General features: G+C 38.1%; 5 protein-coding genes across 9 annotated transcripts; 3 read left to right on the top strand and 2 right to left on the bottom strand.

Annotated features, from left to right (window-relative positions):
* The first annotated feature begins 2081 nt into the window (after positions 1-2081).
* LOC106453089 (CDK-activating kinase assembly factor MAT1) lies at positions 2082-3865 on the top strand. Of its 3 annotated transcripts, none has more exons than XM_013895325.3 (6): positions 2082-2325; positions 2537-2636; positions 2918-2991; positions 3084-3187; positions 3291-3356; positions 3423-3865. In XM_013895325.3, exons 2-6 carry the CDS (start codon positions 2569-2571, stop codon positions 3657-3659), a joined length of 549 nt encoding a protein of 182 aa, XP_013750779.2. In that variant the 5' UTR covers positions 2082-2325; positions 2537-2568; the 3' UTR covers positions 3660-3865. The 3 variants fall into 3 exon arrangements, with proteins under 3 accessions (XP_013750779.2, XP_048606428.1, XP_048606427.1); XM_048750471.1 differs by having other exon boundaries at positions 2098-2319; positions 2541-2636; positions 2918-2985; XM_048750470.1 differs by having other exon boundaries at positions 2101-2319; positions 2541-2636.
* A 358-nt stretch (positions 3866-4223) lies between these two features.
* Positions 4224-7039, top strand: LOC106378463 (histone-lysine N-methyltransferase ASHR3). Its single transcript, XM_013818590.3, has 11 exons — positions 4224-4624; positions 4712-4858; positions 5055-5219; positions 5334-5360; positions 5525-5639; positions 5728-5821; positions 5914-6007; positions 6090-6168; positions 6245-6416; positions 6520-6600; positions 6669-7039. The coding sequence occupies exons 1-11, from the start codon at positions 4277-4279 to the stop codon at positions 6832-6834; spliced, it is 1488 nt and encodes a 495-aa protein (XP_013674044.2). The 5' UTR covers positions 4224-4276; the 3' UTR covers positions 6835-7039.
* A 495-nt stretch (positions 7040-7534) lies between these two features.
* Positions 7535-8298, top strand: LOC106378476. The gene is made up of 2 exons (XM_013818594.2): positions 7535-7856; positions 7953-8298. Exons 1-2 carry the CDS (start codon positions 7547-7549, stop codon positions 7967-7969), a joined length of 327 nt encoding a protein of 108 aa, XP_013674048.2. The 5' UTR covers positions 7535-7546; the 3' UTR covers positions 7970-8298.
* Positions 8299-10485: 2187 nt separating this feature from the next.
* On the bottom strand, positions 10486-13537 carry LOC106453112 (ubiquitin carboxyl-terminal hydrolase 24-like). Its single transcript, XM_013895362.3, has 7 exons — positions 13194-13537; positions 12076-12876; positions 11809-11993; positions 11472-11722; positions 11257-11402; positions 11008-11184; positions 10486-10921 (listed from the first exon to the last, which is right to left on the bottom strand). The coding sequence occupies exons 1-7, from the start codon at positions 13206-13208 to the stop codon at positions 10733-10735; spliced, it is 1764 nt and encodes a 587-aa protein (XP_013750816.2). The 5' UTR covers positions 13209-13537; the 3' UTR covers positions 10486-10732.
* A 594-nt stretch (positions 13538-14131) lies between these two features.
* On the bottom strand, positions 14132-15803 carry LOC106378484 (50S ribosomal protein L21, mitochondrial-like). 3 transcript variants are annotated; one of them, XR_001275880.3, is made up of 6 exons: positions 15391-15803; positions 15223-15303; positions 15014-15115; positions 14645-14719; positions 14331-14537; positions 14132-14178 (listed from the first exon to the last, which is right to left on the bottom strand). XR_001275880.3 is itself a non-coding variant. In XM_013818610.3 (5 exons), the coding sequence occupies exons 1-4, from the start codon at positions 15760-15762 to the stop codon at positions 14639-14641; spliced, it is 636 nt and encodes a 211-aa protein (XP_013674064.1). In that variant the 5' UTR covers positions 15763-15803; the 3' UTR covers positions 14132-14537; positions 14616-14638. The 3 variants fall into 3 exon arrangements, 2 of the variants coding, with proteins under 2 accessions (XP_013674064.1, XP_013674058.1); XM_013818610.3 differs by having other exon boundaries at positions 14132-14537; positions 14616-14719; XM_013818604.3 differs by having other exon boundaries at positions 14132-14537.
* Between the last annotated feature and the right edge of the window lie 62 nt (positions 15804-15865).

The following is a 15865-nucleotide window of genomic DNA, read 5'->3' as shown; positions in this document are numbered from 1 at the left end:
TACAAAGGTTGTTGAGAGCTATGAGAATATGCTCTCGTATCTTAGAGCATCCACAATGGTGGTATCCCATTGGAATCCTTAGAAAAAGTGTTTTTTGATTTTTTAATTATTATTATTATTTTTCAGATTAAAAATAAAATAAAAAATATCAACCAATCGCGGACTGTCACGTGTCGTGGGGACCCACAAATAGTGCAAAGATTCACTAAGAAAGAGTCCTTATTTAGGACTTTTAAGGATTGAATAATTAACTTTTAATGGAGTCCACTGATTATTTAATTATTTTTTTCTTAAAGACTCTCCTTTAAGGATCGCTGTTGCGGATGCTCTTACAAAAATATAGGAGAATAATATCTAAACTATTCAGAGATAGTTATCTTATCTAATAACTTGAGTAAGAACCGTCGATAACACAGCAGGAGCTCCAACCACAAGATCAGTTTCTCATATTTGCTTCAGACGGACTATGGGAACAGCTGACCTACCAAGAAGCTGTTGACATCGTTCAGAACCATTCACGGAACGTGTGCGTTAGACCCATTTTCCCCAAGAAAAACAAACTTATCACAGAACCAAATACTGAGTCTGACATATGCCGTGAATGACCAACACAGGGGACAGATGTAGACTGGTGAAGATGGCCCTGCAAGCTGCAGCAAAAAAAAGAGAGAAATGATATCTACTGATGTGAAGAAAATAGAGAGAGACGTGAGAAGGCATTTCCATGATGACATCATTGTGGTAGTCATCTTCCTTGGTACCAATGTCGTGAGCTCTGCCAAAGGACCCTCTCTTTCTATGGTAGTCACTGTAGCAGTAATCTTCCTTGATACTTCCTCCCTCTTTTTAGATTCCATCTTTTGTAGCTAAATATATGCAATCTGTCACTCTTTGTAGGTATAAGAATGATATAATTGTAACGTGAAAGCCACATACTACTGACTTATGGAACTCAATTCCAGTGTAGGTCCTGTTAAAATTGCTCATCAAATTGCTGAAAAGACCATGGTATCTATTATTGATTTTGTAATATAGGAAATAAATGGATGGGAAGGTGCTGCAGCAGTCATTATATGTTTTAGCTCTTCTAGAAGAGCAGCCAGCTCCGTAGCATTGTTTGCTTAATAAAGTATGTTTCCCTCATGATATTTTTACGTTTTGAAACCACAGCCATGTCATTTTTTTAAAAGATTTGGTGATTTTAAAATAGACATAATACATAGCATAGAAAAGAAATACATAAATATTAATAAAATGTGTTGCATTACATAAAGTTTGATAAATTTTATGACCTTTTATTTATCAAAGATAATTATTGTTTCATTAGTATTATATTGTATATTGAGAATGTGAAATTCAGTAATATATTGTATTAATTTGCCATTTACTTCCAACCAAATTTGTAAAGTTGAAGACAAACCATTTTTTTCTAATTTTCCAATCAACTGTCTCACCGTAAATGGCAAAAAGAGTACGAATAGTACATAAAATTTATTCGTGTTATGCTAATCCGCGGTGTAGCGCGAGTTTTGACCTAGTATATTGTTAATTAGAGAAAATGTTGAGTTGGTACTACACTTGTAATCTAGATTAGTGTCAGTTTTGTAACTTGGTTTTGTTTTCTCTTGATTTGTGTATTTTTGCTTATGTTCCTTTTGGTGCCTAGATCTTGGTTTTGATTAGTTCAAGATGAGCCAGAAGATTGCATTTGAATGGTAGTTTTAGCAATCTTTGAGTGAACATTTTAATTAATAAGCGAGAATGGTATTATGTCTTGATTTTTATTTACATCACGTTGATTCGCCTTATGTGCATCATGAGGAAAAGTAAACTCGTAGTAAAAGCATTAATGAAACTTTCCCTCAATCCACCAATCCAATTCAGCACATAGTTTATGGGAAACTGAGTGAAACTGTAATATATATGAAATTGATAAAGAGTAGTATATAGTATCGGGAAGAAAATACAAATTGGAGTTTTTTTATGAGGGTTCTAAATGAAAATTTTAATGTTTAAAACTACTGGGCTTAACTTGACCCAATAAAAGCCCAATAGGTAGATTCTTCCGGTGCTTCTTGCGTTGCATCTTGCTTTTCCTCCGGAACTTCGAGAATCAGTTGATCGGTAACTGAGTTTTACGCCTGAAGTTGGTCCAAAACCGTCATGTAATGAAATTTCCCGTTTATCATGTCTGAAACACTGTTGTGTTGGAAGCAGTAACTTCAAAGGCCAAGACTTTTTGATCTGCTTTGGTGCTTGCTCTCTTTTAACGGATTGAGATCTACGACGTTGTGTAATTGAAGTTTAGGTCGCTCGCTCGCTCAGGTTCTGGTTTTTATACTTGTCTTGTTGATTAAATTATTGTCCTTTTCGGGTCTCTAGTTGTTCTCGAGTTGGCTTGAGAGGTCCTCCAGATTGATTGTATCAAAGCTTATATAATCTTTAATCGATAGGATTTTCAGATTCCTCCTCATATTGTAAACTTTATGTTGGGAGTTGCAGCTTTTAGTTCTAAACTCATGTTTGAACTTTGTAGCTAGAGAGAGAGAGACGAGACAAGAAGCAGTCATGGTGTTGGTGTCTAATTCTAGCCATCAAAACAAGGAAATTCATATCAGAAGGAGAATCTCTGAGATGTATTCTTCTTCTTCGTCCCTTTCTTATTTTCTCTTGTTCGCATATCATGCTTGCCTGTGCATCTAAAACCTCCAACAGATGAATCTATTTGGCATTGATCATTTATAGTCTGATAGGAATCATAAGGCAATATATAATTCATTGACCACATGCACTTGATAAACCATGGATCTTTTTCCAGTATTTGTTTGGGATATGCTATGGTGATTGGTGACTCACTCACATGAAAGAAAGGATGGTTTTGAGTATCAATTTATTTTTTTTAAATACGGAAATGCAGATACAATAAAAGGGAAGAGGATTTTCCATCACTTAAGGACTACAATGACTACTTGGAAGAAGTGGAGTGCATGGGTTTTGTCTCTCACTTGTTTCCCACCTTATATTCTCTGTATCTATGTGTGTGATGATGAGACCAATGTATATATGTACCTTCCATTCTACAGTATTCGATCTGGTAGATGGAATCAATGTTGAGGCCATTGAAGAGAAGATAAAGAAGTACTCTCAAGAGAATGCTGAACAGATTATGATCAACCGAGCCCGCAAGGTAACTACTGCCTTACTTTTCTTGTCTTGGTTAGGTGAATGTGCAGAACTACAAGGTTTTTTTAAGTATTATGTTTAAGCTTTTGTCATTGGTCTTCCTACAGGCTGAGGATTTAACTGCAGCCTTGGCGGCGTGCAAGGCTCAACAACCACAAACTGATGCTGACACGGTAAATAGAGTTTTGATTTTTCATATCGACAAGAAGCTGAGCTGAATTTTTTTTCTTATTGTTTAGTCTACAAAAAATGGGACTACGTCTGGAACTGCATACAGTCAGGCTCCAAGACCAACGGGAATGGGACCACAACCTGTACCTATAGGAGGAGGAGGAGCAGATCATCAACGTTACTCAATGGAAGACGAAGCGATGATGAGGCTCAAGGCAGAGAGAGCTACACGGGCTGGAGGATTTTCTTTAGAGATAAGCAAGAAGAGGGCTTTGGAAGAAGCATTTGCAAGCATTTGGGTTTGATTCCTCGAGAGAGAGAGAGAGAGAGACTTTACTTTTATCTTCATTACAGTGACAGGAAGTCGTAACTGGCTGTTTAGCTATGAGTAGTATGGAAGTAACTAGACTCTCCATTATTGTCACAGTTTCTGGTGTGGTGTTTGTTTTCTTTTTGTATAGTTGTCAAACTCGGCTACAGCCAATCAACATATAACTGAAGTTTTGAACCATGGCTCAATAATGAAGCCGGTTTGATCTCCGGTTTACTAAAATTGGCAGAGCAATTCTAGAAACTAGAAAAGAAAGAAGCTATCTTGCTGTCAACCTCATTGCAAGGGGGTTCTCAATTGTGGCTATCTCATACTAATCAATGAAAACAATTGTATTTAAATTAATAGGTATCTCAAATGCCTTTTCTTCTATCGTTTTATTAAGTGAAGAAATGTTTGGGGCTTTTACGAAAATACATAGAAATACAAGACCTTTTCTGTAAAATTAGAGGACAATGCCAAATCCTTTTTTTTTTTTGACTCTTACGAATCTCCCGCCTTAATTTCCCTCCATATTTTTTGTGGTTTTCTCTTACCAAACTAAAAGTAACAGACACTTCCCTTGTCCTCTTGACTTCACGTGTGAACAGCATGTTAGATCTGGACAACATGTCTATGTCGGCATCCGTGTCTCTCACTTGCTGCCCTGCTTTTCTCCCGGCGGCAACAGGGCCGGAACTAGCTAAACCGATCGATTCCCCGGGGAACATAGCCGTAGACTGCAATCCAGAACATAAACCGATGATTCCTCCTGCGGAAGAGGTCAGAGACATCAACAATGCCATCACTGTTTCTAACGGAAAACAAGATCCGTCTGAAAAATCCAAGAAAGGGTTGGTTCTTGAAGATCATGTGAAAAATTGGGTCAAGTGGAGAGTTGAATCCGGAGTTTCTGAGTCGAGATGTGTACTCCCTTTTCTCGTTGGAGCTAAGAGAAAGGTAGATTGATGTTTTCTGTTTATTTATTTATCAAAAGTGTTTTTACTTTCACTGTTAAGATTGACTCTGTGGTGGGTTTGGTGTCAGGGTGACTGTCTTGTTTGCCGTAAGCTGGTGTATCCTGGAGAAGAAGTGCTGTGCTCTGTTCGTGGCTGTCAAGGGGTCTATCACTTGCTCTGTGCCAAAGAAAGTCTCGGTTTTCATAATCTTGGGAAGTTTAGATGCCCTCAACATGTAAGATCCTCATGTGTATTAGATAGATTGCTGTCTATTCAAAGAATTAATTCATCAGTAGGAAGATTATATGAAATGACATGTCATGAAAAAGATGCTTAATCGTTACTTCTGCTGGTAAAGAAATGGTGAATAGGTAGGGGAATGGACTGGATTAGATTGACTTTGCAGTTATCTAATGGGATGCAATGTGCAGGAGTGCTTTGTCTGCAAACAGAGAACTCAGTGGCGGTGTGTAAAGTGCCCAATGGCGGCTCATGACAAGCACGCTCCATGGCCAAACGAGATACTTCACATGAAAGACCAACCAGGAAGAGCACTCTGTTGGAGGCATTCAACTGATTGGCGACTAGACACAAAGGTCTATTCTCCAGTTTCTTGCTTTTAATTAGATATTATCTGTAATTTATTACAAGCTGTAATTCTCATACAGACTCACTTACAGAACTGATAAAATATAATGTTCGTTGAGCAGAGTGGAGTTGCACAAAGTAAGATAGAGGTCAGTGTTTTCTTTGACTCCTGCTACCGATGTGACTATTGTGAAATTAGCTAGTCTAGTGAAGAAAAACAAAGAGGGGAGAGTCTGGAAAGCTGGATATTGTTTCTTTTCTTTCACAATTTCAAGAGCTAAGCAAGTAAAATTTCATTTACTTTCAAATTCAGGAGGTGTTTTGTCAATTGCCTTTGCCATATGTGGAAGAGGAGTTCAAGATTGACTTGACATGGAAAGATTCTGTTGCCAAAGATGATCTGCCTCCTTATGTGCACATCAGGCGTAGTATCCTTTATAGTTTCAGTTCACAAACTTTCTTCCAATTCAGTAAATAGTTCTCAGTTTTCACTACTGAGTCCTTGACCAAGTCAAGATATTTATCTTGTGAAGAAGAAACGTGATAATGCTAATGATGGTGTTGGGTGCACTAACTGTGGCCCTACTTGCTGTAGAAGCTGTGTTTGCAGGTATTCTCTTTGACTAACTAACCAACCAACCTCTTCTCAACAACTGAAACTTTGCTTGAATGGTTTCTGCTTTTGAAATAAATTTGTTTCAGGGTTCAATGCGTAAGCTGTTCAAAGCGATGTGGATGCCCTGAAACATGTGGAAACAGACCATTCCGCAAGGACAAGAAGATCAAAATTGTTAAGGTAAACTTAGTATTTAGTTTCCTGATTCCTACATTATACACTCTTTTTTAGTCTTGACATGTCATGTTGTTGTTTCTTACAGACCAAACTTTGCGGTTGGGGGGTAGAGGCAGCAGAATCCATTAACAAAGAGGACTTCATTGTTGAATACATCGGTGAAGGTAAAGCTAAACTGATTGTGTATGAAAAAGAGAGAGAGAGTGGTTTTTAAGTGATTGTGTTACACTCTATCCACAGTGATTAGTGATGCTCAGTGTGAGCAAAGGCTTTGGGATATGAAGCACAAAGGAATGAAAGACTTTTACATGTGTGAGATTCAAAAAGACTTTACTATTGATGCTACCTTCAAAGGAAACGCTTCTCGCTTTCTAAATCACAGCTGCAACCCAAACTGTGTATTGGAGAAGTGGTAAAGCATATATTATTACATCATATTAATATGTCAATAATGGTCAAGATAGAGAAACTGAGTCAGTCTAATTATTGTATATGTGTGGTTAATACAACAACAGGCAAGTTGAAGGTGAGACCCGTGTAGGTGTCTTTGCAGCTCGTCAAATAGAAGCAGGAGAGCCACTTACATATGATTACAGGTCAACTTCTGGACCATTGGTGTTGAGCGTAAGCAATCTGTGATTCTGAGCTGTTTTTGGTTTTGCAGATTTGTGCAGTTTGGTCCTGAAGTGAAGTGTAACTGTGGTTCTGAGAACTGTCAAGGTTATCTTGGGACAAAGAGGAAAGAACCAAACTGTTTGGTTGTATCTTGGGGAGCAAAACGCAGAAGAGTGTCTCACCGACCTTTAGCCCATAAGTTGCAGCAAGATTAGCTTCAAAAAAACCCTGGAGAATATCTGTAAACAATGCGCTTCAATAGCTTTGTCTGTTGTGATCCTGTAGTAACCTCTGAAGAGTTCTATCACTGTAACTTTTATTTTCTTACAGACTTACACACAAACGACTCTAATGAGCAAAAACCTGATTCTTTGTGGCTTATGCTTATAGTTTGTCTGTTATGTGATTGTGTTTTGATTATGGACAGTGCCTGATAAAAACACTTTCACTTGTAATAAAAAGCTTAGTTCTTCACAAAGGTTTAACAATGCTAAGATAGTTGTCTAGCTGTTAGCCTCTAAAATGGACTGGTTATGCTTGAAGATATGTGACTGAAGAACCTTTTTGGGCTGGGCTTGGCCACCGCCTACTTGGTAATGGTGGATGCTCTACCTGTAATTTATCTTATTTTTATGTTCTCTCAGGTATATAAGTTCATGCATTGGATGCTTGCCCCTGTGGTTGTAGTTGTAGTTACGAGGAAACTCATCAGAATCTCACATAAAACTTACAACTATTTTTGCCACATGAAACCTATAGGAATTGATCAACAGTACACAGTCTCAACATATAAAAAAATGAAAAAAAAAGTTCACATGCAAGCCTTTTTTTTTTTTTGAACAACCAATTCACATGCAAGCCTAAACCCATTATATAAGCCCTTAGGCAGCTTCCTTCAAAGCCACACTCACTAGATTCAAACTAAAAATGGCGATAGGTTATCATGTTTTGACCGGTATAGTAATGATCCTTGTCATATCAGGAGAACTAGTTCCAGGGAAAGGGACGTGCCAAGGAGACATCCAAGGTCTGATGAGAGAGTGTGCGGTCTATGTCCAGCGTCCAGGTCCAAAGGTAAACCCTTCCGCAGCATGCTGCAAAGTTGTTAAGAGATCAGACATACATTGCGCATGTGGTCATATTACAGCCTCAGTCCAGAAAATGATAGACATGGATAAGGTTGTTCATGTTACTGCCTTTTGTGGCAAACCTCTCGCTCATGGTACCAAGTGTGGAAGTAAGTCTATTACAAGTTAAGAAGCTTCATACCTTTTTTATAATATAAACCCAAACATTGCAAGATTCTAATGTGCTGATGTTCCTTATGTGGCGGGTTACGTTGTACCATGAGACTTGTGACCAGAACTTAGCCAACAGTTTGTGGAATTAATTGTTTGTGCTTGGGGCATTACTAGTCCCCACTTAAATCTACTCTTGTAATCTCTCTATCTACATTGAATAAACCATGATCTGGATTAGTTGACCAATATTGGACCCGTAGTATCAACCATATTGTTAAAACATCATATAAACTAAGCCTTTATTAGTTGAGAAACGTTATAACATGTGACATCACCACAATGATTCTTAGACTTTAGAGAAATATGTTGGTTCATCTAAATATATACAATATTTTTCACTAAACAAACCATAAAATTAATTATGAATATACAAAAAATACTCTTCGTTCTTTCCTTAAATAAAATATATGGAATTATTTTATGTAATTAAAATATATAAGACAATTATTGATCTTTAATAATAACAATCTGATAACAATCTATGTATCATCTATCATTTTTGTTTAATTTTATATTATTAAAATAAATTAAATAATCATATAAATCATAAAATAAAATTTAAATTTCCGTATATATTATATATTGAATTTTTTAAAACGACTATAAATTGCTAAAACTATTAAAAGTCTTACTAAAAATCTTTGATCAATGATTTAATTTTTCTTGTTATAAGAAGATACAAATGGTCATAGAAAGTCACAGTTTATAGATATTCAGATAATATATATATATATATATATATATTAATTTCGTTTAAACTAAACTAAATACCACATAAAAATACATAAATATTTTAATTTTGAATTTTGCATTGAATAAATACTGAGACCTTAATATTTTAATTTTGAATTTCACACTGAATGTTTTAAAAGAATTATAAAATTACTAACTCTAGTAAAAGGCTAAGGATCAGCCACGGTCGGCTGAGGATAAGCCACGGTCGGCTGAGAAGGAGCCGGTGGCGGGAGGAGGAGCTGGTGGCTGAAGAAGAGCCGCTGCAAGCAGCTGAGGCGACATCGAGTCCACGAAAGAGAAATTTTCCGCCTCAGCAAAGTCTACATTCACAAGCTTATTGCCGTGAGAGACATCAAGAACAACTTCATATATCAATATTTATCGATTTTAGTTTCTAGGGATTTTGAGACATTTTCTGTGCAGATGATACTTTTGACATTTACTATTTTTTTCATTTACAGAACTTTTTTTGTCAACCTTTCACATTTATTTCCATTGAAAAGTTCATACAATGACCTATTGCTAGTACCAAGTAACTACATAACTTTGATTATTGTACCTAATTATTCTTGCTAATTGATCAACAGTTACAATAAGACTACTAGGCACTTGACAGAACCTAAAATTGTTTTTACAATCTATCCTTAGAATGTATCTAATGATGGAAGTTGCCTCATTGATGTGTGCCACGGTAACCTAAAAATGTAACCCTTTGATATGCAAGACGGTTCACTTGTTGTACTGCTAACAACAAGGCCATTGCTTCTGCTACCAGACAGGAACTGGTAGGTTCAATTGCATAGCTCACTTGAAGTCTTGGAATGCCTTCTTTGCTGAGTAAGGAACACGTTATTCCAGCTTGATCAATAGGTGATTTACAAGATGCATGTACAATACAATAAAAATCTATTTCTTGTGGGAAAATCTCGAGAATTGTGCTTGGAAAAGAGGCAATATGAACTTGATTTCGAGCTGTGTGATAGGACATGGTGCTTGTGTTATGAATTGTTGCGTCATCCCAGAGTTTTTGTGTAAGATTGTTGCACTGATGACTTGGAGTTATATGGTCCCTTCTATTAAATGCTTAATCGTTAGAATAGACTGGTGAATAGGTAGGGGAATGAACTGGATTAGTTCGAGTCTGCAGTATAATTCACAGTCATCTAATAGGATGCAATGTGCAGGAATGCTCTTTGTCTGCAAACAAAGAACTCAATGGCGGTGTGTAAAGTGCCCAATGGCGGCTCATGATAAGCATGCTCCTTGGCCACAAGAAATACTCCACATGAAAACCAACCAGGAAGAGCAATCTGCTGCAGAGTTGTTAAGAGATCAGACAATACGTTGCGCATGTGACAGTATCACAGCCTCAAGTACAGAAAATAATAAACATGGATAAGGTTGTTCACGTCACTGGCTTTTGTGGGAAACCTCTCGCTCATGATACCAAGTGTGGAAGTAAGTCTATTGCTAGTTAAGAAGCTTCATACTCTTTTTTAATATAAACACAAACATAAATACAAACATTGCAAGATTTTAATGTGCTGCTGTTCCTATGTGGCAGGCTACGTTGTGCCATGAGACTTGGGACCAGAACTTAGCTAAGGTTTGTGGAATACATTGTTCGTGCTTGGGACCTTTACTAGTCCCCACTTAAATCTACTCTTGTAATCCCTACTATATTGAATAAACCATGATCTGGTTTAGTTAACAAACATTGGATCCAGAGTATCAACCATACTGTTAAAACATCATATAGACTAATATAGCCAAATCTTTAAACCAGTTTATCTATTAATTGCTACAACTTTGATTTGGTTCTAGCATCAATAACAAGAAACTAAGCAGCATAAATCAATAATTTCTGAATACAAGTCTATGAAGTAATAATAATAAACGTTTGAATCACAATAAAAACACTCCCATCTCAAAGGAACCAAAACAAAACTTTCATGTAAACCAGGTACTCTAAAACTATTTACCTATTGAGATGTTGCTCTCCTTCAAAGTTTTTATAAGGAGAAACAATGTTACTCTCTTTTCCCCGACCACGGAAATAGATTTGCTTTTGATTCTCTTACACTTGTCTGTAGAACAGAACATAAGCTTGGTCATGCAAAACCTGTTTTGTCCCTATGGCAGTCACAGACGCATCATCAAACCTAAGCCATTGATTGTTCTTTCGTCTAGCATCTGTGGTGTAGTGCCCTTTCGAAGGATCCCTTCCGTGGTGGGTAATGGTTGCCACAAGTTCATATTTTAACCCCTAAAAGAAGAAACCTGAGTTAAGTAATAATAGTTCAAAGTCATAGAAAGAGAGAAGCAAAGACAGTTTTGTTTTCAACTACATACCCCCTTGGAAGGAGAAACAAGAAGGTAGCGGCCTAGGTTGAGATCGAGGGGAAAGTGAACACGTTTATGGAGCTTAGTACTCCCTTGGTTTCCATAGCTAAAACGCATAAGGTGCAGTATCATTATCTTTGAGAGTTTCTGTATCTTTATCGACTTTCTAGCACTCACAACACCAGCCTGAAACAAGCAAATAGGCAAATTATTAAGGAACCTTTACTCAATATAGTGAGAAAGAGGAAGATAGTTTACCTTCCCAGTAACCGAAGCTCGATATCCTTCAAGATCTTCTGGGGCAGAAAACAAATGCAACGCATCTTCTATCGTACTAACAGCTTCTGGGTGGATATCAAGGTGAAGTAAGAGATATGGCTGTACAGTAGCAGAATCTTTGTTCCCTGTTCCATGAAACGATACATTAAGTAAGTGCCTGATGAAAGCAGAAATTATCAAAGAATGCAAAATACCTTTTGCCTTCACTACGCTTCTTAGCTGCCCACCGAATATATCACTGAGCTGGGAAGGAACAAAGCTTTGTGTTCTTGTGACAGCAGATTTGTTTTTGGGTCCAACTGTTTCCCATTCATCATCCTCGTTGGCAGAAGAAACAACAGAGGACTTCGAAGCAGTGAGTTTGGGGGACACTCCCCTGAGTTTCAGCAGCTCATCGTGCATTTGGTCCATTATAAAGCTCAAAAATTCCTGAGCATCTTCCTGCCTGTCGTCAACACAAGCACACAATGTGTTGGAATAAAAATAGGTTAGGAACAACAAAATTTCAGACTGTGTAACAAAGTTACAGACCTTGGGCGGCCAGACATGTTGTTGAGTACATCTGGGGTAAAGTTTCTAAGCACCCCTTCAAACATGGCAGGTGTAAAAGGTCTACCAGACTCAACAACGGCGACGTTATTTCTGAAGCTTGAACTGCTTGCCACATCTAACTCAGAGATGAACTCGGAAAATGCAGCTAAAGTTGGAGACTCAGCCTGAGAACACAGAACATGAAAATCACAATAAGACAGTGAATACAAAAAGTAGAACTAACGCAAAACATGCAGGTTACAAAACCTTTGGAATGTTTTGGAGTTGTATTCCCTGGAGGAGCTGCACAAAAGGAGAACAGGAGAGTAAAGCCTGCAGTGTCGCGTTGAGGAAGCACAAGTTTCCAGCGTTTATTAATCCTCTTGGTGTAAAATCTTTCATGGGTGGAATAGATTCAGTAGGAACCATCTGACTGTTCTTTCTTGGTATGGTAGTGCCAGATGAAGAATCATTTGAGAAAATATCAGTGTCCAGGGCTTGGAATTTTGAGCTAGAAGCTATACACAAAGAATCACTTTCACCATCTGACACACACAGCTTCTCCAAACCAATAGGATCCGCTGCCTTCTCCGCCACACCATTGTTGAGAGGTGGTTTTCTTTCAGAGACCTCTTTAATAATTCCATTTTCTTCCATGTGCACTCCAGAGAGTTTTTTTGCAGCATTATCATTGATCTTATCAGAGCTGGAAGGTCTAGAAGCACCAAGTCTCTTTTGAGACTCAGCAGATTGAAAACTTTTATCTTCCTTATGAGAGCTTGAAGGTCTAGAAGCATCAAGGCTCCTTTGAGTCAGACTCAGAGCAGATTGAAAACTTGTATCGTCCTTACGAGAGCTGGAGGGTCGAGATTTAACTGCCTCATCAGTTTGACCCTTCTTCAACTCGCCATTAGCGCTGTTAACTGGAGAATTTTCGGTGACAGGATTAAAGGAGCCGAATTGTATACTCTTTACGGACTTTTCTTTATGACTTTGAGGAGGGTTAATGGGTTTCTGCTCAAGTAGTGACCTTGTTTCATGTTCTGTAAAGGACCCAAACACAAATACCTGCCATGAACAAAAGCAAGTGTCAGTTAGAGAGGCTTTTAAGTAATAAAATGGCTTTTATAGCATCAACTAGACAAATTTAAGAAACTAAAGCAATCTGAAAAGATAATTAATAGTCTCTTTGCATACACACATTTGCCCCAGAGAAGAGAATAACAACAAGTACCAACCAACATGATGATAGCTACAGAAAAATCAAAACTTTTAATATCAAAGCAAAGGTATAGCCTTTGCCTCTTTAAAGTTCACAGCTTTTGTCGGGAACAGATCAAACACTTGATAAACGACAAGATGCAGACAAGATGCAGGAAAGTTACCTTCTTATCACTCATGCTTGGCGGCACATACAATACAAGGGCTCGAAAGAGAGATCCAACGGAGAGGAGATGAAAGAAGTTTGAGAAGATTCAATAGCGGAAACAAAATCTCTTAGGGTTTGAGACCCATGATGAAAGTCAGCGACTTGAGAAGACATGAAAGGGGAAGAGGAGCCCTCTCTCTCGGTTATCCTCTGCAACTTCGAAATGTGGAATCATCCGAATTTGAAGGAGGAGGTAAGCAAGAGAAGAGAGACGGACCTTTTTGGGGGATTTGACAGAAAAATTAGGGTTCTTTCTCTTATTTTGTCGGATAGTTTTGAGCGGAGCTTTGTCGTCGCGTCTTTTACAGTTAACATCTCGGTTCGATTGTTAGTTTACTTCGGTTTCTGAACAAATTAAACCGTGTCTTTGACAAGAACAACTCCGGTTTGGTGTGGAGGTTGTTAAATTGTGGTGGTGGTGCGGACATTTGCATATATACTGTATGATCTAAACCAAACTGATCATACCTCTTCCGGTTTGGTACGGTCTGGTGTTACTCCTTGCCACACTCGCCATCATTTTACTGCAATCGATGGTTAACAGTTTGGTACGTTATTCTGCTTTCTCGTTCTATAGATTTTTTAAACATCTCGGTTCGGTTTTTGAACAAATATAAATCGTGTTTTAACCAGAAAAACTCCGGTTTGTTTTGAAGGGTGTTAAATTGTCGTATGGTGGTGCAAGCCTTTTGGCTATATGAGCCAAACTTATCACAACACTTCCGGTTTGGTACAGTCTGGTGTGACTTCTTATTTTCTTTACAGCAACTCTTATGTCTCGGGTTCGAAGCCTTTCTTACTCTTTTTTATTTTCTATAACTAATTTTAAAGAGAGCGTATAACATGAAGCTCACGGATTTTCCGGCAACAAAAAAAAAACGATATAACACGATCTTACAAAACAAAAAGCATAATTTTCCGCAAATCTTTATTTGTGAATTCTGAAACAGAAAAACAAACAGTATCAAAAGCCTGAGCCAGCAGTTCCAGTAGAAACAAGATCACGTTAGAGATTACACTACTAACTAGCAAAAAGGCCTTTTTTGTCTTTTCAGAGACTAGTTCTACTAACTTCAAAGAAAGGTGAACTTACTTCAAAGTATTGGGCATCAGAAACAACAGCAAAAAGCAATTCGTCTCTTTAAGCAACTTAGTTAATTCCTGGGCATCAGAAACAACAGCAAAAAGCAATTCGTCTCTTTAAGCAAAAAGTATCAGCTGCCTTGGAAGGCTTATGGACAATCTTCGGTTCTGGTTTCTCAATTCCTTGTATATCCGTTATTCTCAACTTAGTTAATTCCTGGACACACCGCGTTAAACAATCAGAAACAAGAAAACATATACTTCATGAAAAAGAGCTCGAAGAAAGGCAACTGACAAAGCAAATAAGGGAGTTGTGAATTATACTTGTCGATGTCCTGTGGTTCTCCTGTAATTCTTCCTTCGCTTCTTTTTGAAAATGAGCACTTTCTCATCCAATGCCTGTCACTCACACAAAGGTATTCAACTAAATAAACCGGGAAAACAAACTATTAATGCACGAGTAAATCCTCTATCCCTCACATCAAGACATTCAGATGATATGGCACCAAACAAATAGATGAACACTTTATCTAAGAACTTGTCTCTCTCATCAATCACCAGATTCAACGAGCAAAATCTCACAATAATCTTTCAATTGACAATATTTTCTTTCTTTCTTCTATGCAGATAGCTTCACTAGTATTATTATTATTATTATTATATAACACGAAGAAAGACAAGGAGACTACTTACATGCTCTTCCACAAGAGCATGAACAGTGGCATCAGGCAAGATAGGCCTCCCAATAATCGTCTGGCTTGCCGAGCCCAATAGAAGAACCTTGGTCAGTACCAACTGCCACAGAGACATAAGGAGACAAGCTTCAACAACAATTATACATCATAAAAAAAAAAAATGCACTTTCAAATGTTAGAACAATCTTCATGAAGAAGCTAGCATACCTTATCATTGATGTCACAGAACTTCAACTTCTCTGTGAAAATGGAGTCTCCGTTGCTTACTTTGAACTGATGCGAACCAATCTACAGCGAGAGCAATACAAACATCATCAGCGAGAGTGTGCAATGCGAAATTCAATTCAACCAGAGAGAGAGAGAGAGAGACGAAACCTGAACAACGGCAAACACTGGCTCATAGGGTTTGAATAATCTCTCCGACGATTTAAGAGGACCCATCACCTTATACCCAATCTCCGCAGCCGCCTCTACTTTCTCCGCCGGTGAATACTCCCTCTCTACTTCCTCGTAGTCATCATCATCATCTTCTCCTTCGCTGCTTTCATTGGTGTCCTTCGTTTCCGAGGAGAAATGTCGACCTTGGGAGCGATACCATGGCAAATCGCTAGTGAGAGATCGATTCTGAGATGGGATGCCATGAGTAATGCTGGTCCCGGGAAGCTCTAATCGACGAACTGATGAGATCGAGCGCGTTTGGTTGATCGAGAGAACCGTCGTCGCGCGGCGGCATCGGAGGCTCGCCATCTGAGAGCACGAGTACACTTAAGGTTTATGGGAGACTAGAGAGAGGCTTTTTGTTGTCGTCTACTTGAAATGTTTTTGTAGAGACCCTCTAGATCAGACAGAG

Source organism: Brassica napus, chromosome C3 (assembly GCF_020379485.1).
Source record: "Brassica napus cultivar Da-Ae chromosome C3, Da-Ae, whole genome shotgun sequence".
Lineage (NCBI taxonomy): Eukaryota > Viridiplantae > Streptophyta > Magnoliopsida > Brassicales > Brassicaceae > Brassica > Brassica napus.
Note: the sequence above shows the minus strand (reverse complement) of the source record. Positions and strands in the feature narration are given on the sequence as shown.

Coding starts and splice junctions, on each gene's coding strand:
- LOC106378463 (XM_013818590.3), top strand. CDS start 4,277: ATGTTAGATCTGGACAACATGTCTATGTCGGCATCCGTGTCTCTCACT. Junction 5,640..5,727: donor TTATGTGCACATCAGGCGTA/GTATCCTTTATA, acceptor GACCAAGTCAAG/ATATTTATCTTGTGAAGAAG. Junction 5,822..5,913: donor TGTAGAAGCTGTGTTTGCAG/GTATTCTCTTTG, acceptor AATTTGTTTCAG/GGTTCAATGCGTAAGCTGTT.
- LOC106378476 (XM_013818594.2), top strand. CDS start 7,547: ATGGCGATAGGTTATCATGTTTTGACCGGTATAGTAATGATCCTTGTC.
- LOC106453089 (XM_013895325.3), top strand. CDS start 2,569: ATGGTGTTGGTGTCTAATTCTAGCCATCAAAACAAGGAAATTCATATC. Junction 2,637..2,917: donor AGAAGGAGAATCTCTGAGAT/GTATTCTTCTTC, acceptor ACGGAAATGCAG/ATACAATAAAAGGGAAGAGG. Junction 3,188..3,290: donor TGATCAACCGAGCCCGCAAG/GTAACTACTGCC, acceptor GTCTTCCTACAG/GCTGAGGATTTAACTGCAGC.
- LOC106453112 (XM_013895362.3), bottom strand. Junction 11,185..11,256: donor GAGCTTCGGTTACTGGGAAG/GTAAACTATCTT, acceptor TGCTTGTTTCAG/GCTGGTGTTGTGAGTGCTAG. Junction 10,922..11,007: donor TTGTTTCTCCTTCCAAGGGG/GTATGTAGTTGA, acceptor TTCTTCTTTTAG/GGGTTAAAATATGAACTTGT.
- LOC106378484 (XM_013818604.3), bottom strand. CDS start 15,762: ATGGCGAGCCTCCGATGCCGCCGCGCGACGACGGTTCTCTCGATCAAC. Junction 15,304..15,390: donor CAGTGTTTGCCGTTGTTCAG/GTTTCGTCTCTC, acceptor CTCTCGCTGTAG/ATTGGTTCGCATCAGTTCAA. Junction 14,538..14,644: donor GAACCACAGGACATCGACAA/GTATAATTCACA, acceptor CGGTGTGTCCAG/GAATTAACTAAGTTGAGAAT.